The sequence below is a fragment of the Apis mellifera genome, linkage group LG6 (genome assembly GCF_003254395.2).
Source record: "Apis mellifera strain DH4 linkage group LG6, Amel_HAv3.1, whole genome shotgun sequence".
NCBI lineage: Eukaryota > Metazoa > Arthropoda > Insecta > Hymenoptera > Apidae > Apis > Apis mellifera.
The window spans coordinates 5,242,501-5,263,757 of NC_037643.1; the positions used below are offsets into that span (position 1 = coordinate 5,242,501).

Below are 21,257 nucleotides of genomic sequence, written 5' to 3' on the forward strand. Positions count from 1 at the left end.
AAAATTCATAAAATAACAGAATAAGAATAAGAAGGAATGACATGCATTCAAAAACAAATACAAAATAAAAAGAACATTAACAATATACAATAAATTCGATAATGTGAAGGAAATAATGTAAACGTAAAATAATAAAATGCACGAAGACATTACACAAATCACAAGAAAATATCACAAGTGATCGTAAAATTCAAACACCAGAAAACGAAAATACATAGCATACTATAAATCAAAACTAATAAATTCTCACTCGAAAACATTCTGAATTGTTTTTTTCTTTTTAAAGATTCTATTCTTATATCTTCGTGCGATTTTGTTTTGCACGTACTACTATTCGAAATTTTCTGAACACATTCGATTCTCTCGAATTCTATATCACCGGTTTTATTCACTAAAAACTCCATCAAAGATCTTATGTCTTTCAACGCAATGCTGTTGAATGATTCTTTCGAATTTTCTAAATCGTTTTTAAAATTAATTTCGTCGGAAAAAATATTTAATGATGACACTTTAACAGATTTAAAACTCGTGTTTTTAGTCACAAGATTATTGATCGATTCTTCTGAATTTCTTAACTCAATGTTTTCAAAATTTATTTCATTGGGAAAAATATCTGATAACGATATTTTCACAGATCTAAAACTATTATTCTCGGATTCACTATGGCTATCGAAAGACGTTTCACTTAATGGTGACGTAATTTCCGTTTGCTTGAGATTCTTAAATAATTCGATGATGCCATTTCTCTTATCGTTCTTCTTTTGCATAATAATATTTGCCACACTGTTATTTCTCAACACACTCTTCGATCCACTTTCACTCGATTTATAAATTTCATTAATTTTTTTTCTATGTTTTGATTCTTTTTTCAATTTTCTCGCATTCTCTCTCAACTTCCGTTTGTAGATACGTATAGATCGATATATATTTCGAGCTCTAATGGCGGCAACTTGAAAAGCTGCCACTATTCCACTTGAAATAACTTTAACAACAGATTGATTTTCATCTTCTTTTTCTTTTTTAATCTTATTATTATCGAAAATACAAGACATTTTAGAAGATCCAACGGATGTTGATGACTCTTCTGATTCGTTGAAAAGTAATTCATCTTTCTTATAATCTGATAAAGATTCGTCACACTCTTCATGTATCTGATCCAATAATTGTTGAAACATTTGAGAACACTCTTTGGATGAATTTTTATCACTTTTAATCACTTTTATATTTTCACTAGATTTTATATTGGTTAATTTTAATTCTTCAATTAGTTTTGTAGAAATATTTGTGAAGTTTTCTTTATAATACTTCTTCGAAAGATCATTATTATTTTCTATTTCTAAATCTTCTTCGTTAAGATCATTTTCATTTTTAGAATTTACAGATTTGACAATATAAGAATATTCTTCCGTCTCTGTTGAATTATCAATAACTGGAAATAAATCCATCATTGAAAATGCATTTTTTTGTTCTCGTTCTGTTTGCGTTTCTATTGCTTGCAATTTCATCATTGCTAGGTTATTTTCAAAAATAGTCTGTAAACTTTTAGATGTTTTACAAAATACACTAGTCTGAGAATAAGCATTGTTGTTATCTTTAAGTGTATCTGTTGCAACATCTTTCATTGTTTTTAACAAAGATAGCAAAGAAATCTCATTTAAAATTTGTTTATCCTCAATAATATTGTTGTCCATCTTCTCGATATTTTTTGCTAATTTTTCCTCTAAATTGTCTTCTTTTTTCAAATTTGCTTTAAAATGGCAATTATGTTCGATATCTTTTGTTTCTAACGAAGATAGCAAAGAAATCTCATTTAAAATTTTTTTATTCTGAACAACATTGTCATCAATCTTTTCGATATTTTTTTCTAACATTTCTGAATTGTTTTCCTTTTTCAAACTTGTTTTAAAATGGTAATTATGTTTGTTATCTTTTATTTCTAATGAAGATAGCAAAGAAATCTTATTTAAGCTTTTTTTATCCTCAACAACATTGTCGTTAATCTTTTTCATATTGTTTTTTAACATCTCCTCTGAATTATTTTCTTTTTTCAAATTTGTTTTAAAATAATTATATTCAATGCTTGAAGGTACATCTGCAAAGCTGATAGACTTCTTTTTCAAACCTTTACAAATTCTTTGCTTATTTTTTAGATATTTTTCGGCTTTATTCACCAGATTAACATCGATACCTTGATTACAAAGAAATTCTTTTAACATAACCAATGACATCGTATGAGAACCCACTTTTGTTTTTTCTTTTTTATTATAACTTGGTTTATTAACAAGAATATTTGAATCTGAAGTATCATATTTTTCTTGTTTTTCATTATAATCGAGAACACAAGTTTGAGAAACATTATTTTCTTTAAAATTTTCATTTTCCTTTATTTTGTTATGCGAAGAAACTGATGAAAGATTAGAAGTTGGGCATGTTTCATATAATTTTGAAACTTTTAATTTATCAGTATCAACTGAAGATGAAGTAAAATTTCCAACATAATTTGCATTGTTTTCAGAAGCAAAATTCGATTTAATTTTTGGTTGAAAATTTTCAAAATTTCCATTTAGTTCAACATTTTCTCTTTTCTTTCTCTCATCTTCAACATTGGTATCTGGAACTGGAATAAAATTTTTTGATATAATTGGTACCGAATAATTTTCTGGTATGCTTTCTGGCATTTTAAGATTTTCTTGAAATCCTTCATTAATGTTTAATTTATTTTTTTTATATACTTCAGAATCAATATCCCTCGTAGGCTCTTCTTCATTAATTTTCATTTCTTCTTTGACTGCAATCAATTCACATGATTGTTTGAAAGGAACGGTATTCGTTTCATTATCGGAATTTTTATTTTCTTTCTTTTTTGCATCTTTAATAATCTCTTCCAAAACTTTAAGAACTTTTGAATCTTTCATGATCTTTTGATTTATCATGTCACATAAAGACTTATTTCCTTCAAGAGATTCATAAGTTTTTGATAGAGGTCTTGATATTTTTCCTCTTGTTTTCGGTCTGGGACTGATTTTCAAGCTAGTGGTACTTCTCCCTTTTAACATTTTGAAATTATCCATATTGGATACAATATCTTTCGTTGAATGTATTTTGGAAGGCTTCTTTTTACAATCATTCGTTCCACGTTTCTGCTGCTTTTCTTCTCTAAATGAGTAATTTTTGTTAATATCATTATACGCTCTTATTAAAAATTATAAATATAATTATGTAATATATAATATTGTACATTATATAATATTTCATTTTTGTTTAACATTTTAACGAAAGTTTGAACTTTAATTCAAAATATAATTCTTTAATTAGAAGAATGACATTTTTAAGATTTTTTTGTAATCCATATTCCTGTTGTTTATTTGCAAATAAATTAATTAGTTTTTTTATATACATTAAAATAATAAATAAATAAAATATAAAAAAAATAGATAATAAAACATTTAAAAAATGTTAAAAGAAATTATAAAATAAATGAAATTTTGACAATCTTATTTAATCAATCTAATTAATTTAAAATTCTATTTTTATTTTAATTAAATAGTATAGTAATATTTTTTTTTATTTTACTTAAAAATCTTAATAGTTAATTGTTTTTTCAATACTTGATAATAATTTATATTTTCTTCTAATAGCATTTAAATTTTATAAAATTAAACTTCAAACTTATTTTTATGAGCTATATATCTTATTAATAACAAATTTATTGTATACTTTGCACTGTCCAAATTCATTTTTTCTTTGATATGTAACATTGGACGAAATTTTAACATCGTCGCACTATTAGAAGTATTAGGAAATTTTACTGCACCACCCGGTTTCCAAACAGGTTGCTGATTATTACGGTGTTTTTGGCGGGAAATCGATTGTTTGTATTGATTAGAACTTGAATTGAACATCTTTCTTGGTGGTTTTCGTTCTAAATGACGATTATCGGTTATTATTTTTTTATCAATAATTGTCTGCCCATCATCTAAATGTTTTTCTTTATCTAAACTTCGAGAATATGATGATTTTGCGAAGGTCTTAGATTTAGATTGTTTCAAAGAATTGATGGGATTTGTAACCACTGACATTTGGGTCTCGATATTACTTTCTTTTTTTACAAGCTCTAATTTCGTATTTTTTATTCGAGTCATTCCAACTTTGTATCTAAAATGTATATTATATGTATATTTATTAAATAATAATATTTCAAGATCGATTTAATAAAAAACATGAGCATAAGAAGAAATAAAATTATATAAAGTTCAAAATTTAAAAAATAAAAAAAATTTTATCAACTTTAAATTATAATATTTGTTAAATATATATTATAAAATTACTTGGTATCATTAGAAATATTTATATGACGTTTATGTCTTCCTAAATTTCTCAAGTTTTCTTTTTCCTCGTTTTCAGCCATTACTTGTTTCACCAAACATGAAATATTTTTGATTAAATAAAATATTTCATTCGTCCAATAGTTCGAAGTTAAAATTATTTCATTCAAGAAAGTTCTCTATATTCGTTACAAGTAATTATTGACGAGAAAAATATCAAGTATATATTAATAAAAATATCATCACATTTTACCATACTTTTTTATTTGTTTGATGACCTTGAAGCAATTCTAATTGCATTTGATCAATACGTTGTTCTGCAATAAAAAATATTTCATTTTTTTGTAAATGATTACTTTTCAAAAGTATAAATTTAAAAAAATATAATATAAAGTAAAAAATATCAAAACAAATATATAAACCTTGATTTTCCAAAGTCGTTTTGTTAATTTGCATAATTTTCACCAACTCAATAACATGATGTAATAAGATATTAGTGATTTCTGTTTCAGCTTTATAACTATCGTTTGCACCATGAATATAACTCTTGCACCTATATATATTATAATTTTTAATATTAAAATTACTATTAAAAGTTTTTTGAGTTAATTTCCTCATGTTATGTATTATATAAAATACATAAAATGATAAAAAAAATATGTATGCTTAATATTTAAGAAAATTATAAAGATTAATTATTTTAATGCTTTAATATTAATTTATATTAGTGAAAAAGTAATAATTGATTGTTTTTTCTTTATTTTATACCTTGTTATAGTTTTATCCAATAATTGGAACATCATCATCGGATTTATCGATATCATTGAAACTGAGATTTGCAATTTCATTTGAAGTCGTTTTAATCGTTGCCAATCAGAAGTCAATCGTTCGTGAATCTTTATCAACATTTGACATATATTTACTTTATCGTTATTTGATTCAATTTGATTCAATTGTTTTTTAGATTTTTCATGTTCATTATTATTATTAATTTTAATTCGTGTGGTCTCTTTATGAAAATCTTGAGAATCTTCATCTTCTTTTTTATTTTTGTCAATTAATGGTTGTTGTACATTTTCATCGCATAAGCAAGTTTTATCGTCGTCAATTATATTCTTATCATTATCATTTTTTTTATTTTCCCGTTTCTCGATTACTACTTTGATTTTGTTTTTTCCTGACAAATCTGTATTTGAATTTCTTCTTTTTAGTTTTAATTTTTTGTTTATTATTCTATTAATGGTTTCTCTATCTGATGACAAGTTACTGCTTGAATCCTTAATATTATCAATTCTATTATTACGTTGCATCGATATTTTTGAAATTTCGTTTTCACTTAAGATAATAGAAGATTCACTAAACGTATTCGATTTATAAGAATCAATATTTAAATTATCTTCCCCATGATTCATTTCATCATTTTCTTTCTTAAACATAGAATTCTCATCTATCTTTGCAGATTGAATATCATCAGTATACTTGTAATTATTTGAAAAATTTGTTCTCTCAATAGAATTAAGATTACCAGTTTTTACATATAATTTTTCCATATTTTTATTATTTGATTGTAGAAAAAAAATCCAATTATTATTTTGATGCTTTTCTTTAGGAATTTCTTCCTTTCCAATTGCTGAAATATTTTCTTTTTGCTTTTTCATTAATTCATTATTTCCTAATTCATTGGATTTTGAAAAATCAAAATCCAATAATTTTGAAGAATTTTCAATGAAGGAATCGTTGCTTTTCGTCGTTTTTGGCAATATAATTGAATCATTATTTTGACGTTCCTCTTCTTTTATTGTAATTCTTGATATATCTTTTTTTTCCTTGTTTATTGTCATAATATTATTCATATATTTATTATGTTGTAAAGAATGTACGTTTTCAATAGTATTGGCACATAATTTTTGTGACTTCGAAATCTTCGTATTTTCGCAGACAGATAAATCATTCGTTCCTTTCGTGCTACATCTTTGCACATCTTCAAATACTTCAGATTTTTTAAGACCATTTTTTCCATCCGATTTCTCCATTTTCTCGTTTGTACACGTTTTTTCACTCACTTCGAAAATCGTAACTAAATTTACACGTGGATTGATTTCTTCCAAAGTAAGTAATGAATCTTCATTTAAATCATTTTGTTCCTTCCATTCCATTGTTTCATTTTCTATAGGATTTAATGTATGTATCATATTAATGATTCGATCTTCTTCATCTTGAGTTGATTTAATAGAAAAAGTAGTCTCTGATATATTTCGTTCAGAAATGTTAAAATTTTCGTTATTTTCATAATTTTCCTGTGTATATTTCCTTTGTAAATCTTCATTAATAAGATCATCTTTTGATGTGAAATTTTCTTGAAAACCTTCATTAATTTGACCATTTTCCTTTTGTACGTATTTCTTTTGTAAATTTTCATCATTTTGACCATTTTCTTGTACATATTTTATTTGGAAATCTTCAATTTTGCCGATTTTTTCTACCTCTTCCATGTTCTTAACATTATAGCTTTCTTTTTTATGCTTATTCGATTTTATTTTCGACGATACAAACTCATTCTCCTCAACTCCTTCATATTGCTCGTTATCTTCCTTTGAAAAAGTTCTTATCAAACTCGTCTCTCGATTTAAATCATTCTCACTGTTTATTTCCTTTTTGTAAATCTCTACCAATTCAACAGGATTATTAACAACGCTATCATCAACAATTCTATCCCCTATGTTTCGTATTCTCTTTGGGAAAATTTTATTTTTTTCTTTTTTAAGAGAAGAAGCGACACATTCTTCCTGTGGCAATGGATCAATAATATCTAATTTATCGTCAATATTCATATTTACTTTAAAAGATTGTTTGTTGCTATTACGTTTCGAAGATATGTCTTTCTTTGAAGAAGTGTCCGCTTCAGGATACTTATTATTTTTCGATTCTGTCTTCTTCAACGTAGTCTTTGAATGCACTTTGAACACAGTAGTGTTCGAAGAAATATTTTTTCCTTGTAGCGATGAAACACTTTTTGAAATCATTCGAAAATGTACTTCACGCGCCTCGTCGCTAAGTTTTTTCGCAGAAATATTATTCCGGTTCATCGAATTTCTGGCATAATTTTTGTGTGAAACTTTATTATTACCACGAAATTCTTCATTGCTTTGGTAAGCCTGTTTCATCATCAGTTCATTTATCCTCAGAATTTCTTGCAGCATGTGTGCTTCGTAGGATAACGTTTCGTTATATGTGGGATTATTTTCACTTGGCATTGTGATGTTATCCATACGGGATTCATTGAGACGGTAATATTTCAAAATTGCAAAAGATGAACCAACGGCTGGAACGAAAAGAAATCAGAAAATATTTGGCACTGTAATGAACATAATTTCGAGATATGAGGGTTAATGTAAATTTTGGGATGTCAATATCACATGTACTTTCAAATGTTCTTTTTAATTAATCAAATTTCGAATTGGTAACATTTGCAGAGCGTATGTGAGCTTCATTTTCGTTCAATTTTGAATAAGTATTGATTTATATTGATAGAAAATATATATAATAAAAAAAAAAAAATAGAATAACAATAGTACAATAGTATAACGATAAAAAAAGGCATTATATTCTTTAAATAAAAGTATATTTTAATCAATGAAAAAATTACGTAGGATAAAATGTATTCTGATAATTAATTATTAATACGTAATAAAAGGAAAATTAAAGCTACGTAGTTTTTTTTCTTAATCTCCGGAAGTATAGGTATTTATTATCGCAAGAAGCGGATGTAAATATCACATTATAATTATATACAATTTAAAAAAAGGAAAAATAAATTATAAAACGAATTATGCATGTTATTAAAAATCAAAATTTCAGAATTATTTTTAAAAAATATAAAATGCTAAAGAGAAATGCTGAACATAAATAAGAAAAAGAAAAAAAGGAAGAAAAGAAAAGAGAATTATAAATTCATTAAAAAAAATTATAATTATATATAGTAAATAACAAATATATTAATATAATTATATACATTGCAATATATATAATAAATATATTGCTAATGTACATTATAATTTTTTATTTTATAATATTATTTTAGAAAAAGAAATGTTTTTGAAGAAAATTAATAAATCTATTCTTTTTATCATTAGTTTAACTTATTAATATCTAATATATTTTCTTTAATTTTTAATTAAAAAATATATATATAAGTTTTTTGTCGCATTAGAAATATTTGAGAAATATTGAGTAATTTAATGAAATAATTCAGAAATTAGCAACATTAAAAAATATCGATACAAAACTAATTTTACTTTGTTTTTTATATATGCCATCTTTGATGCAATATTTTTTTACTAGGTTATGAATTAAACAAAGTTACATCTTAAAATATAGAAAGAGTGCGACAACTATTTCTGGAACTGGCGAAAGCTTTCGAGGGATTTCCAAGTTGCTCCAGATTGCACTGTGCTCCAGCTTTTTTGCAATTGTATCCTGAATCAAAGGATCAGAATCGCGAAGTTAAACGTATCAATGGATTGTCTGTGTTTGTTAAAGAAGTAGAACCGAAATTCGAGCACAAAGAAATTTCACAAAATAAAACTGAGAAATCCAGGTATAGAAAGCTCAAATTAAATAAAAATAAAACACGAAACATGAATCTTTTGAGTATATTTTGAGCGACAATTTAATTAATTTTAGAGGAAAAAAACAAATGTAATTAAATAATTGATAAAAAGATAGACAAATAATTTTAATATTAATAAAAAATTAAAATATTTTAAAGAAAATAAACATATAAATAAAAAAAAAATTGTTAAAATGAAATTTATATTGATAATAAGTATTAGCAATAAATAAGAAAAATATGAAATATCTTGTAACTGTACAGAATGTAATTCTTTTGAAAAAATAAGTCAAAAATATAGAATAAAATTTTTTCATTTAAGACTTCATTTTCAAGTAAAATAAGTTTGAAAAATTTTCAATTTATAAATTATAATTAAAATTAGATATTAATAATAAATAAAATTAATTAGATACGAATAAACGATCAATAGATGATTCTGTTCATATATAAACACAAAATGTAGAATAAAATTACTTAAATTCTTGTTTTTGATAAAATTAAAATTAAGTATATAAAGATTCTTATAATTGACGATATAATTTTCAAATTTAATTTTTTCAAAAATTAATTTTAAATGAAAAAATATTTTCGACTTACTTTTTTCTATATAGAATCACTTTATATTATCAATTATAGAATATTCTATATATTTCAGTGAATACAAAAATTGGTGCAAATATATTTGGAGTTCCACCAAAAGGAAACGCGTTCGTTCAGGACCTATCTTTTCCAAGGAAGGAAATAAAATTATATTTAATTTTCGACACTTCGTGAAACCCGAGAAAATCATCGACGAATACATTCGTGTCAACATTTACAACAAGTAAGATTCGATATTTTAACTGAAATATATAAAAGAGAAAAAGATAAAGAAAGAAAAATATTACGATAAGATTAATTCAAGCTTTTCTTTGTAATGCCGAACAAAAGCGAATGCATTAAGCGAAAAATACGTCTATGATGTTAGTACGAGAACAATGGAAATTGAAGTTTTGCAAAAATGAAGTGTTGCACGAAACGGTGATGGGTTTTTCGAAAAGACTGATTTATGGAATTTCACAGGCCGCGTTTTGTCAAAATTAACAAGAAAGAATCACCGAACTCTACGCCGAATGTTCATGAGAAACAAGTTTCATCGGATGTGAGTCTTCGTTACAAACCAAAAGAAAAGATACGAACCAAAACCGATGCTTCCGAAGAAAAGATATCTGGATGGAGGTTAAATAAAGTTAGATATGTTATATTGATTTCAGTATAATTGTTCCCAAGAATATTTTTCATTTTCAATTATATTACTGAATAAATACTGGCATCTGTCATTGTACTTTAAATAACTTACTTGGAATTATTAATATTTTGGAAAATATTGATAGCCTTTAGAAACTGTCTCAAAGAAAACAAAAAGAATCCCGAAGAGGGTTCCAGCAACACATAATTTCGTATACGAGTTCAATCCATTTGGAAATTCCATATCAATTTCTAATAATGCAACGACAACAAAAGGAACACGAAATCCATCTAATATCGCACAAGGAGGTATACTATTTTTTATAAACTATAAAATAAAACTATAAAATATAAATATCTCTTTAGTTTGATTAAAAATTTATATTTCACTATTGTGTTTTTAGATATATCTATGAAACTTATAAATGATAAACCAAGTTTCAATAATATTCAGACACATGCAGTGTTACCAAAATTACATCCGCGTAGCGATACTATACTAGGAAATTCGGAAAAACACGAAAATGTAACTAATTATGGAAAAAATGCTAATTTACCTACTATAAAAAAACAGGAAACAAATGCTGAAGAACGATTGATTAAAAATCGTAGTGCAAGACGTAAGATCTTTACATAAATTCTTTTTAATAAACAACTTACCTTATATTTATCTTCAATATAAAATTCAATATAAAATATAATTAAAATTTGATATTTATCCTTTATCCATGATTATATAATATTAAAAATATTCATTATTATTATATTCACTATATTCAATGACACTTAAAATTTTAAACATTAATTTCACTAATACATTTCATGTATCTCAATTATTTCAAAATGATTTATAAAAAATAAGATTAAAAGTATTAGATAAATCAAATTTATTAACTTTTATTTATTAACTTTTATGAAATATATATAAAACATATATATTGTTATAAAAATGTTTAAAAATGTTAAAAATTGATTTTTCAGATAAACATGTTAGCGATATCGATCGAGAAGTTGAAAAAGTAAAATCAGATTGGCGAGCATTACGTACAGATGGCGGATGGACTCAAAATAAAAATTATAAAAATGTTCGAACGAGAAAATTATATGATACATTAGAAAGAATGACACTTGAAATAGATAAAATTCAAAAACTCTATTTGAATCCGAAATCAAATCAATATTTGCAACGAGGTGAAGTAAAATCAGAATTATCTTTTGATGAAAAAGCGGGAAAAATCAAACACATGCTCTTTCCTAAAGAAAATAAAAAAATAATTGATGATAAAATAAATAATATATCGAATGATACTTTAAAAAATAGTTCATTAGAAGTAATCTCATCAAAAGATGTGTGTAATAAAAAAATTGAAAAAAAATCTCTTTTTTCCAATACACAAATTCAAAATACTAAAAGTGGTACAAAATTAAATAACAATTTGCGATTAAATAAACGAAATACAGGCACAAATAGTTCAATAAATTTAAAAAAGATTAATTCTGATATTGAACAATATTTGGACAAATATATTAATGACATAGAAAAGAATTCTGTTAGTAAAAAAGAATTGGAAATTAAAGAATTAGATGTCCCTACTGATGACATAGCAAATATGTTGAAAAAACTAAATATAAATTCTTTCGATTTATACGATATTGACAATTCTGAAGATTTCCCACAAAGTTTCCCACAACAGGAAAAATTGAAAAGTATAAAAAAAGAAAATTCTATACAAACATTGGATCAAAAAATTGAAAATACAAAAATAAAAGAAGTACCTACAAAAATGTTATCACCAAAAGAAGATAATAATAATCCTTCAACACAATATAATGATAAAATAAATAATGATAGTTCAATCCAAACTAAAAATATGTATAAAGACAATGCTTTCATAGAAATGGGTTTGCATGCATTGAATAATAACTATCCTCGAAATGCACTATGTCATGTACTTCAATCAGAATATTTGAAAAAAGACACATCCTTAAAACCTATGTAGAACTTTAAATATTGAAATATTAAAATTGAACTTATGGATATTCACATATGAATTTAGAAACAAGAATGATATTATATATAGTAAAATTATATGATAATAATATAAATTAAATAGTAAATAATAGTGATAAAATTAAATGGTAAAAAAGATATAGGAATAATATTTGAAAAATATTTTAAACGATATAGAAAACATATTTTTTTCATTAAATGTAGTACAATACATTGCTTATTTAATTATATCTTTTTATAAGTGCTTCAAATACATATATAAATTTGAATATGTGAAAATTAATTTCTGTTTTTTCTTTTATATACAGTCTTGTGTTTTACAGAATATACATTTATTTTCTATATGAAAAAATGAGAATTTTCGTTTATTTATATATTAAAATTATCACAAGATAGTTTTTGTTAGTATCATTAAAAATATACAAACTAAAAATGCACATAGGCTAATGTATTTTACAATTCATTTAAAAAAATTGTTTAACCAATTCCGCCATGAAAAAATTATGGCACTATTCTAATGAATGACCAGCATTATGCCGTGAACTGCAAACTGAACGCAAAAAATGTAAAACTTTCTTATTCTATATGTGTCTAATACATTGATATATCTTCAACTAACCAATGTGTCATAAATGTGCCATATTGGTATTTTATTATAAGTGATAAAATTTTCAATAAAAATCGTATTCGGCGATCATGATCGAAGAAAGTATGTTTATGCAACATGTTTTTATCAATTTTGTTTCTTCGATAATAAATATTTGTAAACACGATTTTACTCATTACATATCACAATACTGGTAAAGCTGCACTGTGACTTTGGTATATGATAGCTCCTGTAAAATTGATTGCCGCAGCTAATACGAAAACAGGCATCCAACGACCATGCGATGCAGTCACTAATTCAGCTGTTAATGGACCACATAAAATACCCGGTATAGTTGCCTAAAATATATAGTTAAATTACTAATTTAACTATTATTTGTAAAATATTTGTAATGCTAATGAATATAGACATACAATAGTATTGGACACTGCAAATGTGATTCCTGCATGATTTGGAGCTATATCTGCGTGATTACTAAGATGACCAGCAGAATTACATGCACAAAGTCCCATAGATATTGATACAAAGCTAGAGAGATAAATATGATTTATCTGATAGATAAATATGATTTTAAGTTATGTTATAAAATTAAAATAAAAAATTATTTTATAAGAACTAATTTAAGACTAATGTAAGACTAACATTACTGCAGCAAGTAAATTGTCCACAGCGCAAAATGCTAGTAAAAATGCACCAGGACCAATTAAACCTATATTTGTCATTAATCTTCTTACAGATAAGACTGGCCATCTTTTTTGTATGAGATTATCAGCACTATGTCCAGCAACTGTAATGAAATAATTGAAATAATTAATTAATTTTTACATAATTTTTTTATAAAAATGTTACAATACATACCAATACCAACAAGAGAGTTCACAATATATGGAAGTGCTGTTAAACTAATACTTTCTTTATTAGCAGAAAGATTTCTAGCCAAGTAAGTTGGTAACCATTGCATTATTATATAGTTACTCCAATTCATTGCAAAATGTGCTATATACAATGCCCATAAAGGCCAATGTGAAATAAATTCAGTCCAACGCAAACTTCTATTTTGTGTTGTCTTAAAATTGAAATATATTAATTAATTCTAAAATATTTACTTAAAATAAAATATAAACAAATTGACTGTTTTACCTTAGGTACAAATAATGGGATTTCATCTTGAGAATTAGTTTCATGATATAGTAGTAACCATAAAAGTGTCCATATAATACCAATTATACCAAATAAATAAAATCCTGTTTGCCATGACAAATGAGGACACAACTGTAAGTATTTTTTATCTTTTAAATGAAATAATTATTAATAAATATTTTTTAATAAAATATAGGAAAAATAACATTATAATATACAATTATATATGATATAATATACATTTTAAACATACAATAGATGCAACAACTTGTCCAACAGAGCCAGCTGCTACAAGATATCCAAATGCTCTAGATCGTTCCTCTACAGGTACATTATGTGCAAATAAGTGAAAAATAACTGGTAAACCTAACAATTTAGAGAAAAATATATAATTTACAAAATTAATGATGTTGCAAAATTATTTGTTTAATAATGTTTTACCTAAACCTTCTCCAAGTCCTAGAACTACTCTACAAATAATGAGCAATAGGACTGATTGAGCCAAAATTGGAGTTATAACTGTACTAATAGACCACAATAAAACAGCCAACATTAATACCATTTTACATCCAAAACGACTTGCTGTATTTGCACCAATAATCTAATATAAAAATTAAACGTAAATACAATGATTTTGAATAATTTCTTAAAATAAATAGATCATAACTAACTTTTAATTTAAATATCCTAATATACCTGACTAGTAAAATAACCAAAGGCAAAGGCAGAAAGTATCCAACCTTGCCAATATAAGCTCCATTTAAATTCGTCAGAAATGGGAACAATTGCTATGGGCATTATAACTCGATCTGCCGCATTTATAAAATTCGCGGCGGAGCATAATGCTACAATTCGCGAAGTACGTGGAAGCATTCGAAATTTCGGCATGTTTGGTTAATTTTTCAAATCAGTCATATCGTATATCTAGAGGATTTTTAACCTTAATTGACACGTTGATTAAAAAATGTACTAAAACATTGTATTATTTAAATTAAGTTAATATTAATAAAGAACATCACTTGTGTAATTTTTACCTGATTAAACAATGCTACAATGCTTTAATAAACGTAACAAAAAAAACAACATAAAAAATATTCACATTGTAACACATAAAATCTACAAAATTCGAGACGTGTCAAATATTGTCATTTTGCAATTATGCGACAACGTGTATGACACGTTTTCAAATCTTTTCTGTAGATGGTGCTTGATATAAGCAAAATTGCTAAAAGTATGAATATGATGATATATTTATATATATATAAGCACAGACAAGAAATAGAATAGATATGATATCTTATAAAACTTTATATTTCAGAAATTTCTACGCCATCTGTTATAACTTATATATAACTAACTATAAATATATTAATTAAATACATTAATTAAATTATTCAAAAAGAATAAAGAAAAAATATATATACTTCATGATTTTAGTAAGTAAAAAGAGAATCTTATTAGCTTAATATTATTTATAATTTAATTATAATTTATTAAATCTATAAAATCTTATAACTATATTATTTCTCATATTATTTCTAATAAAATTGTATTATAATCATTGATATTAATTATACAGTGATCATATATGTATATATATATTAAATAATTTCTCAAGTCATACTGTTTGGAAATTGCTGCAAATTAAAGATTTCTAATCATAATTTCATTTTGATCATAATTAATTTTATTTTGTTTTTTCGCAAAAATTTATTTATTTTCAAACAAATTCTTTTTTTGGTGTATATTTGTTAAATGATTATTGTATAAATATTTAAATGATTTAGTCATTGTGCAATACAACAAAATAAGTAAAGAAAATTGATGTGAAAGATAAAAAAGACAATTATATTCCTATAGCAATTATATACATTAAAAATTAAAATAGGTATCTTTAATAATTATGATATTTATTTAACAATTTATTCATAAACATAAATACAATATTTATTTAATTATTTTACAAAATAAAAAATAAATAGAAGTTTACATTATTTTACAAATAACCAAGTAAGTGTGTATTTATTCTATATATAATATTGATTTCAAAAACAAATAAAATTCAAAATAATCAAATTTTTAATCTATGGAAAATATTATATAGCAATTAATGAATATTCTGTATCAACTATTTGAAAAATTTAAACTCGTGGAAGATGTTCTCCTTGTGGATGGAAACCAGTGTCATCGGCAACATAATTTACAGTATATGCAACATTAGTTTGTGGATCAACAAAAGAGAAGGTACCTCGAACTCGTAAGAATTGACCATCAGTTCCTCCTTCGACTACTTCTGCAGATTCCTGTTTAACTTGACCGTCGGAAAGTTGGAAACCGTAGTTATAACCACCAAGTCCAACATTGTCAGAGGGAGTTTCTTTAACGAGGACTATTTCTTGAGGCGCAGCGGAAACAACAACAACCAGAGCAAAAATAATAGCAATCTAAAAGTAATTAAATATATTTATTATTTTTTAAAATGTTTACATAGTTATAAATTTGAGATAAAAAAGAATACTGCATAATAAATTATAATCAAAATTGATAAACAATATACAAAATTGATAATGACAAAAAAAAAGATTTAAAAATTTTATCATCTCTCAATTATTTTCTTGGAATTATAGTTTCTACATCAATTTTTGTGATACATACGGTTTTCATTTTGGAGGTAGATGAATCTCGAGGTTAGTCTCGATTGAAAGACTGATGTTCATACTAAGAATCGTTTCGAATTTTATAGTGGCTCTCCTTCTGCCAAAAATCACATCGTTTCACGATAAATTCACCTTTCACCTTTTCTTATTATGTTAAAGTCATAAATATTACTAGTTTGACCTTCGTTTTAAAAATGTATAGCGAAAAAGATTAAAGATTTCGATTTTTTTAAGTTTGATAGAAAATTTCCTTATGAATTGTAGAATATATTATAATTTAATAATAAAAACAGCAAGTATATTATATGTATAGGATAATTCTAATATATACATTTTCAATATAAATATTTAAATAATGTTAAAAAAAATTTTTTTGTAAATAAATTAATAAATTGATTCTTTCAGTCAAAAATATAATAAATATAACCTAAAATTATTTTAAATGTAATATAATAAGAAATATTCTACTTTAAAAAATTATAATTAAAATTTATATAACATAAAAGATTTAAAAATTAAAAAAGATTTTGAATTGAATTTAATTTATTATGATATGAAATATTAGATATCTAATTAGACATATTTAAAAATTTCAATTAAAAAAATTAAAAATATATCTCTTCAAAATCAAAATAAAATAATAAAAATTAATAAAAATGTTACATTAAAAATTAAATAATTATTAATATTAGAATCCAATATATATACATTATAGATGTATTATTATGGATTTTCTTATATGTTTTCTTTAATGTTATAATATATATTATAACATTAAATTTTTTAAATAATATCAATTTCTTCATTAATAGAATGAAAATTATTTTAGATTATTCATATTATTATTGTTTTTTTTTAAATGTTAAAAAGGTTGTGGATATTATAAACTAAGAATACTTGATCAATTTCTAAATAATTTTTAAAAGAAAATCAAAGGAATCTATCGTATAATTTATTGGATTTTTATAACTTGTATCATTACGACATCATTATGCGCAGTTACTTCGCTATTTTTACAATACTATCAAATGTACGCAATCGTTTAATTATGAATATCTATAGATATAATTGTCATTTAACACAGCTTCATAATATATTCATTGTTTTTTTTTTTTTTTCATTTTTCTCGACAAATAATTTATTTCATTTAATTTCATTTGAAATTTTTTTTGTTTCATTTATTTAATCATATTTATGATTCTATATTATATTCAATATTCATATATTGCTATAAAATGTAGAAAAACAATATTTATTTAAATATATAAATAATTTAGATTACTTTTAAACAATTATTATAAAGATTACGAACTAGAACTAATTAAATATAATTAAAAAATTAAACCATAATAAAAATATTTGCTTTCATTAGCATACTTATATTTTCTTTTTATTTTATGATAATATATATTATACTATATATATTATATTATAATATTATTATTGTACAAATATATGTGTATAGATATAATAATAAATTTTAATTGGAAGAATTTAAATAAGAAAATATAAAATTTATAAATTATTTTAGTTCTGTAATTATTAAAATATTATATTTTAAGAGAAGAGAGGTACATTTAACAATGCTTATTATTAAAATAATTTATATAAAAAATTTTATATATTTTTTCAAAATTGATATTATTCTAAACTTAACAATCAAGTTACATAAACATATTTTTAACAATATAATAAAATCTTCAAAACTTTAAATAATAATCAATCTTCAAATAATAAAAATTTCAATCATCTAGAAATTATAGGAAATTAAAGATTCGCAAAGATTTTTTTAAGATTTTCAATACCATCAATTTATCAACAATTTTTATTAATTTATTAATTTATTAATTTTCAAACCAATATTGATCAGAACATTAATTTAAATAGAATCATGTACTTTGCAGAGAATTAACTTAATATTATTAATGCATTATTTTTATTACAAATATAATCACTCAATATTATATCTTGAAACGCTAATTTATTTATTATATTTCAACAGTCTCAAAACTGGAACAAATAAAAATGTATATTTAAATTTACAATTATTCACATTAATATTCGTTCTATCTTTTAATTTATTTTCATAATATAAATAATATATAAATAAATATAATTGAAATTGTTTATAAATTTTCCAAAATAAATATTTCAAATAATTTATATTTTATAACAAATTGGATGTATAATTTAAATAATTTTTTTATATTCAAAGTAATAAACTCGCAGACAGTATAATGTTCGAATATTAATGTAAATAACCATATACTATCTATTCTATTAGAATTGCAGCGGTAAATATTATATAATATATAATAAAATATAATTCAAAAATACATAACATCATTATTAATTATTTATCAATTTTTTGATAAATATTTTCGATAAAAAATTATTGCATTATCTAGCTTTCTTTCTCTATTTTAATAAGAATAATAATAATAGAAAAGATTTATAATTTATAACTAATGATAGAATATTAATACATTTGAGAATAAAATTTTTGTTACAATTATTCTCCAGCATTATTTTTCTCTAAAAATAAATTGGAATATTACATTGAGAATGAAAGTTATTATTGCAATTACTTTTAATGAATCCATTAAATGTAAAATTTTATGTCAAATAAGGACACAAGGAATATGTAGGTATATGTATAAGATCAATCTTGATATACATCTCTTTGAACAAACAAAAAAAAAGTAATAATTAAAGGAAGAGAAATATATAATCAAAGAAACACTTGATTAAAGAAATTTATAAAATTTATTTAAAACTAAAAATAGTACAACTCAAGCAGGAAGATGTTCACCCACAGGATGGAAACCATTCTCATCAGCTACATAATTTACAGTGTATACTGTATTGCTTTGTGGTTCTACCCAACTATAACTGCCTCGAACAGTTAAAGCCTCATTTTCGGTTCCTTCATTAACTAATTCCGCTACTTCCTGATGAGACTGACCATTGGAAAGTTCGTAGGCATATCTATAGCCACCCAAGCCAATATTATCTGAGGGTGTTTCTTTGACGAGTACTACCTCTTCTTGACGTCCTTGAGGTGCAGCATAGACAGTGGCAATGACAAGAGCGAAAGCAATGAACTGTAACAAAAAAAATTAATTAGTTATAAATTAATTAGCACTTGAACTTGAATAAAATTATGCAAACGAATATTTTGTTTCATTCAATAAAATGAAAAAGCTCATTGATTGAAAAAATACATAGGTATGCTGTGAAGCCTAATTCTAAAAATAGAATTGTTTCAATAATTCAATATTAATTCAATTACAATGTAATAAAATTTATTTGCTAAATATTAATTTAATAATCAACATATAATATTATTAAGTGATATGAAACACTAGAGTAACTCATTGCTTTATTTCAAATATGTTTTTAATTTTATTTCATATAAGTCGCCACTGTGTTTCAGTCACAAGTATGTGAATTTTCGCGATGTTTTATGCGAGTTATGCAAGATCCATTACTAATGATTTACTTAAAATAGTTCTAAAAACATATTTGCATCTCGACAATAGACAAGGGAACGAACGATAATATGTGTAATTGCAGTATCGTTGTTAACAGTACATAACAATACTGTGGGCTTTAATTGCACGTTCGTAAGCGTTTTATAATCGGCGATCTCTTACGAACAATTATTTTATTTTTTTCCATTTCGAGGATGAAGATCCACCAATGGAAAGAAACGAAATTTCGATATCATCTTTTTCTTTTCTAAACCGTGGAATAAAAGAGAAGAAGGAATAACGAATTTAAACAACGGTGAACACTTTTGACATCCGATATGTCGAATTATTAGTCGAAGAAAACACGCACCAGCTTCATGATCGGTTATTTTGGTATGGAACTTCTTTGGATTGTCGAAGACGATACAAGTGTTGTGAGATGAGCTAGATCACAATACTGATTCGATCTTGATCCACGGGACCGTTATATAGCCGGATTTTCAAACGAATTTTACCCCTTCCAGGGAGACAGGCTTCCAAAATTCTTCAGTAAAGATGTCGAAATCATCGAGTGGCATTGGCCGGTTGGCGGTGGTAGAACGATGACCGACAAAGGAAGAGGCGGTGAATGTCAGGCAAGAATTCAAGGAAGAGCGGCCCAGGAGCGAAAATCGCACGTGATTTCACTGTGCTTGTAATCTCATACGGATCCCTGTCTTACCAAACTTGGATGGAACAATGAACAGAATCGTCGTCAGAAAATCCTTGCAGAAGATATATAGGATTTGCTATCGCAGTTTAAGGGAAGTTAAATAAAGATGATTATTCAAAAGGGAATATGAATTTATGAATGCAACCAATGATTATTCCGAGTAAAATGTCGAAAAATAAATTAAACTGCGATAAGATAGGTGTTTCTAAAAAATATTTGCAAAGAAAAAATACTGTCCTATAATTAGATTTTTCGAATCATTTTGATTTTTTATCATTATATCATTTTTATAATTGTAGCATACATGAAAAATATTCTTTATACTCAGAAAAGTATTATTTTCCTCCAATAAATTTTTCAAAAAGGATCTGTAAAATAAAAATGAATCAAAGATATAAAAAATTGAATGAATTTTTTTGAAATTTAAAATTTAATTAGAAAAAAAAAGAGAATTGATATATTAATAATTGTAATAGAAAGATAGTATATATTA

General features: G+C 24.3%; 5 protein-coding genes and 1 long non-coding RNA gene across 8 annotated transcripts; 2 read left to right on the plus strand and 4 right to left on the minus strand.

Moving 5' to 3' along the window:
- Positions 1 to 12: 12 nt before the first annotated feature.
- On the minus strand, positions 13 to 10,406 carry LOC100577894 (protein PFC0760c). Of its 2 annotated transcripts, none has more exons than XM_026441443.1 (7): positions 10,277 to 10,406; positions 5,094 to 7,647; positions 4,748 to 4,878; positions 4,584 to 4,642; positions 4,329 to 4,504; positions 3,718 to 4,155; positions 13 to 3,156 (listed from the first exon to the last, which is right to left on the minus strand). In XM_026441443.1, the coding sequence occupies exons 2-7, from the start codon at positions 7,592 to 7,594 to the stop codon at positions 159 to 161; spliced, it is 6,303 nt and encodes a 2,100-aa protein (XP_026297228.1). In that variant the 5' UTR covers positions 7,595 to 7,647; positions 10,277 to 10,406; the 3' UTR covers positions 13 to 158. The 2 variants fall into 2 exon arrangements, with proteins under 2 accessions (XP_026297228.1, XP_026297229.1); XM_026441444.1 differs by lacking the exon at positions 10,277 to 10,406 and adding an exon at positions 9,535 to 9,649.
- Positions 9,986 to 12,300, plus strand: LOC102655953 (putative uncharacterized protein DDB_G0286901). Its single transcript, XM_026441394.1, has 4 exons — positions 9,986 to 10,078; positions 10,311 to 10,473; positions 10,569 to 10,784; positions 11,146 to 12,300. Exons 1-4 carry the CDS (start codon positions 9,986 to 9,988, stop codon positions 12,162 to 12,164), a joined length of 1,491 nt encoding a protein of 496 aa, XP_026297179.1. The 3' UTR covers positions 12,165 to 12,300.
- Positions 12,301 to 12,349: 49 nt separating this feature from the next.
- Positions 12,350 to 15,135, minus strand: LOC409183 (sialin). 2 transcript variants are annotated; one of them, XM_016912902.1, is made up of 9 exons: positions 14,957 to 15,135; positions 14,619 to 14,891; positions 14,364 to 14,523; positions 14,176 to 14,288; positions 13,923 to 14,054; positions 13,641 to 13,848; positions 13,425 to 13,569; positions 13,196 to 13,310; positions 12,350 to 13,120 (listed from the first exon to the last, which is right to left on the minus strand). In XM_016912902.1, exons 2-9 carry the CDS (start codon positions 14,808 to 14,810, stop codon positions 12,965 to 12,967), a joined length of 1,221 nt encoding a protein of 406 aa, XP_016768391.1. In that variant the 5' UTR covers positions 14,811 to 14,891; positions 14,957 to 15,135; the 3' UTR covers positions 12,350 to 12,964. The 2 variants fall into 2 exon arrangements, with proteins under 2 accessions (XP_016768391.1, XP_016768394.1); XM_016912905.2 differs by lacking the exon at positions 14,957 to 15,135 and having other exon boundaries at positions 14,594 to 14,948.
- A 680-nt stretch (positions 15,136 to 15,815) lies between these two features.
- CPR13 (cuticular protein 13) lies at positions 15,816 to 16,891 on the minus strand. The gene is made up of 2 exons (NM_001270825.1): positions 16,578 to 16,891; positions 15,816 to 16,366 (listed from the first exon to the last, which is right to left on the minus strand). Exons 1-2 carry the CDS (start codon positions 16,584 to 16,586, stop codon positions 16,064 to 16,066), a joined length of 312 nt encoding a protein of 103 aa, NP_001257754.1. The 5' UTR covers positions 16,587 to 16,891; the 3' UTR covers positions 15,816 to 16,063.
- LOC113218841 lies at positions 16,098 to 20,977 on the plus strand. The gene is made up of 2 exons (XR_003304849.1): positions 16,098 to 16,372; positions 20,577 to 20,977. It is a non-coding gene; the product is annotated as an uncharacterized LOC113218841 (long non-coding RNA).
- CPR12 (cuticular protein 12) lies at positions 19,327 to 20,527 on the minus strand. The gene is made up of 2 exons (NM_001270824.1): positions 20,423 to 20,527; positions 19,327 to 19,683 (listed from the first exon to the last, which is right to left on the minus strand). The coding sequence occupies exons 1-2, from the start codon at positions 20,429 to 20,431 to the stop codon at positions 19,372 to 19,374; spliced, it is 321 nt and encodes a 106-aa protein (NP_001257753.1). The 5' UTR covers positions 20,432 to 20,527; the 3' UTR covers positions 19,327 to 19,371.
- Positions 20,978 to 21,257: the final 280 nt, after the last annotated feature.

Coding starts and splice junctions, on each gene's coding strand:
- LOC102655953 (XM_026441394.1), top strand. CDS start 9,986: ATGGAATTTCACAGGCCGCGTTTTGTCAAAATTAACAAGAAAGAATCA. Junction 10,079..10,310: donor AGAAACAAGTTTCATCGGAT/GTGAGTCTTCGT, acceptor AAATATTGATAG/CCTTTAGAAACTGTCTCAAA. Junction 10,474..10,568: donor ATCTAATATCGCACAAGGAG/GTATACTATTTT, acceptor TTGTGTTTTTAG/ATATATCTATGAAACTTATA.
- LOC409183 (XM_016912902.1), bottom strand. CDS start 14,810: ATGCCGAAATTTCGAATGCTTCCACGTACTTCGCGAATTGTAGCATTA. Junction 14,524..14,618: donor TTGGTTATTTTACTAGTCAG/GTATATTAGGAT, acceptor TTTTTATATTAG/ATTATTGGTGCAAATACAGC. Junction 13,570..13,640: donor GAACTCTCTTGTTGGTATTG/GTATGTATTGTA, acceptor ATTTCATTACAG/TTGCTGGACATAGTGCTGAT.
- LOC100577894 (XM_026441443.1), bottom strand. CDS start 7,594: ATGGATAACATCACAATGCCAAGTGAAAATAATCCCACATATAACGAA. Junction 4,505..4,583: donor GTCATCAAACAAATAAAAAA/GTATGGTAAAAT, acceptor TAACGAATATAG/AGAACTTTCTTGAATGAAAT. Junction 4,156..4,328: donor AATATTTCTAATGATACCAA/GTAATTTTATAA, acceptor TATACATTTTAG/ATACAAAGTTGGAATGACTC.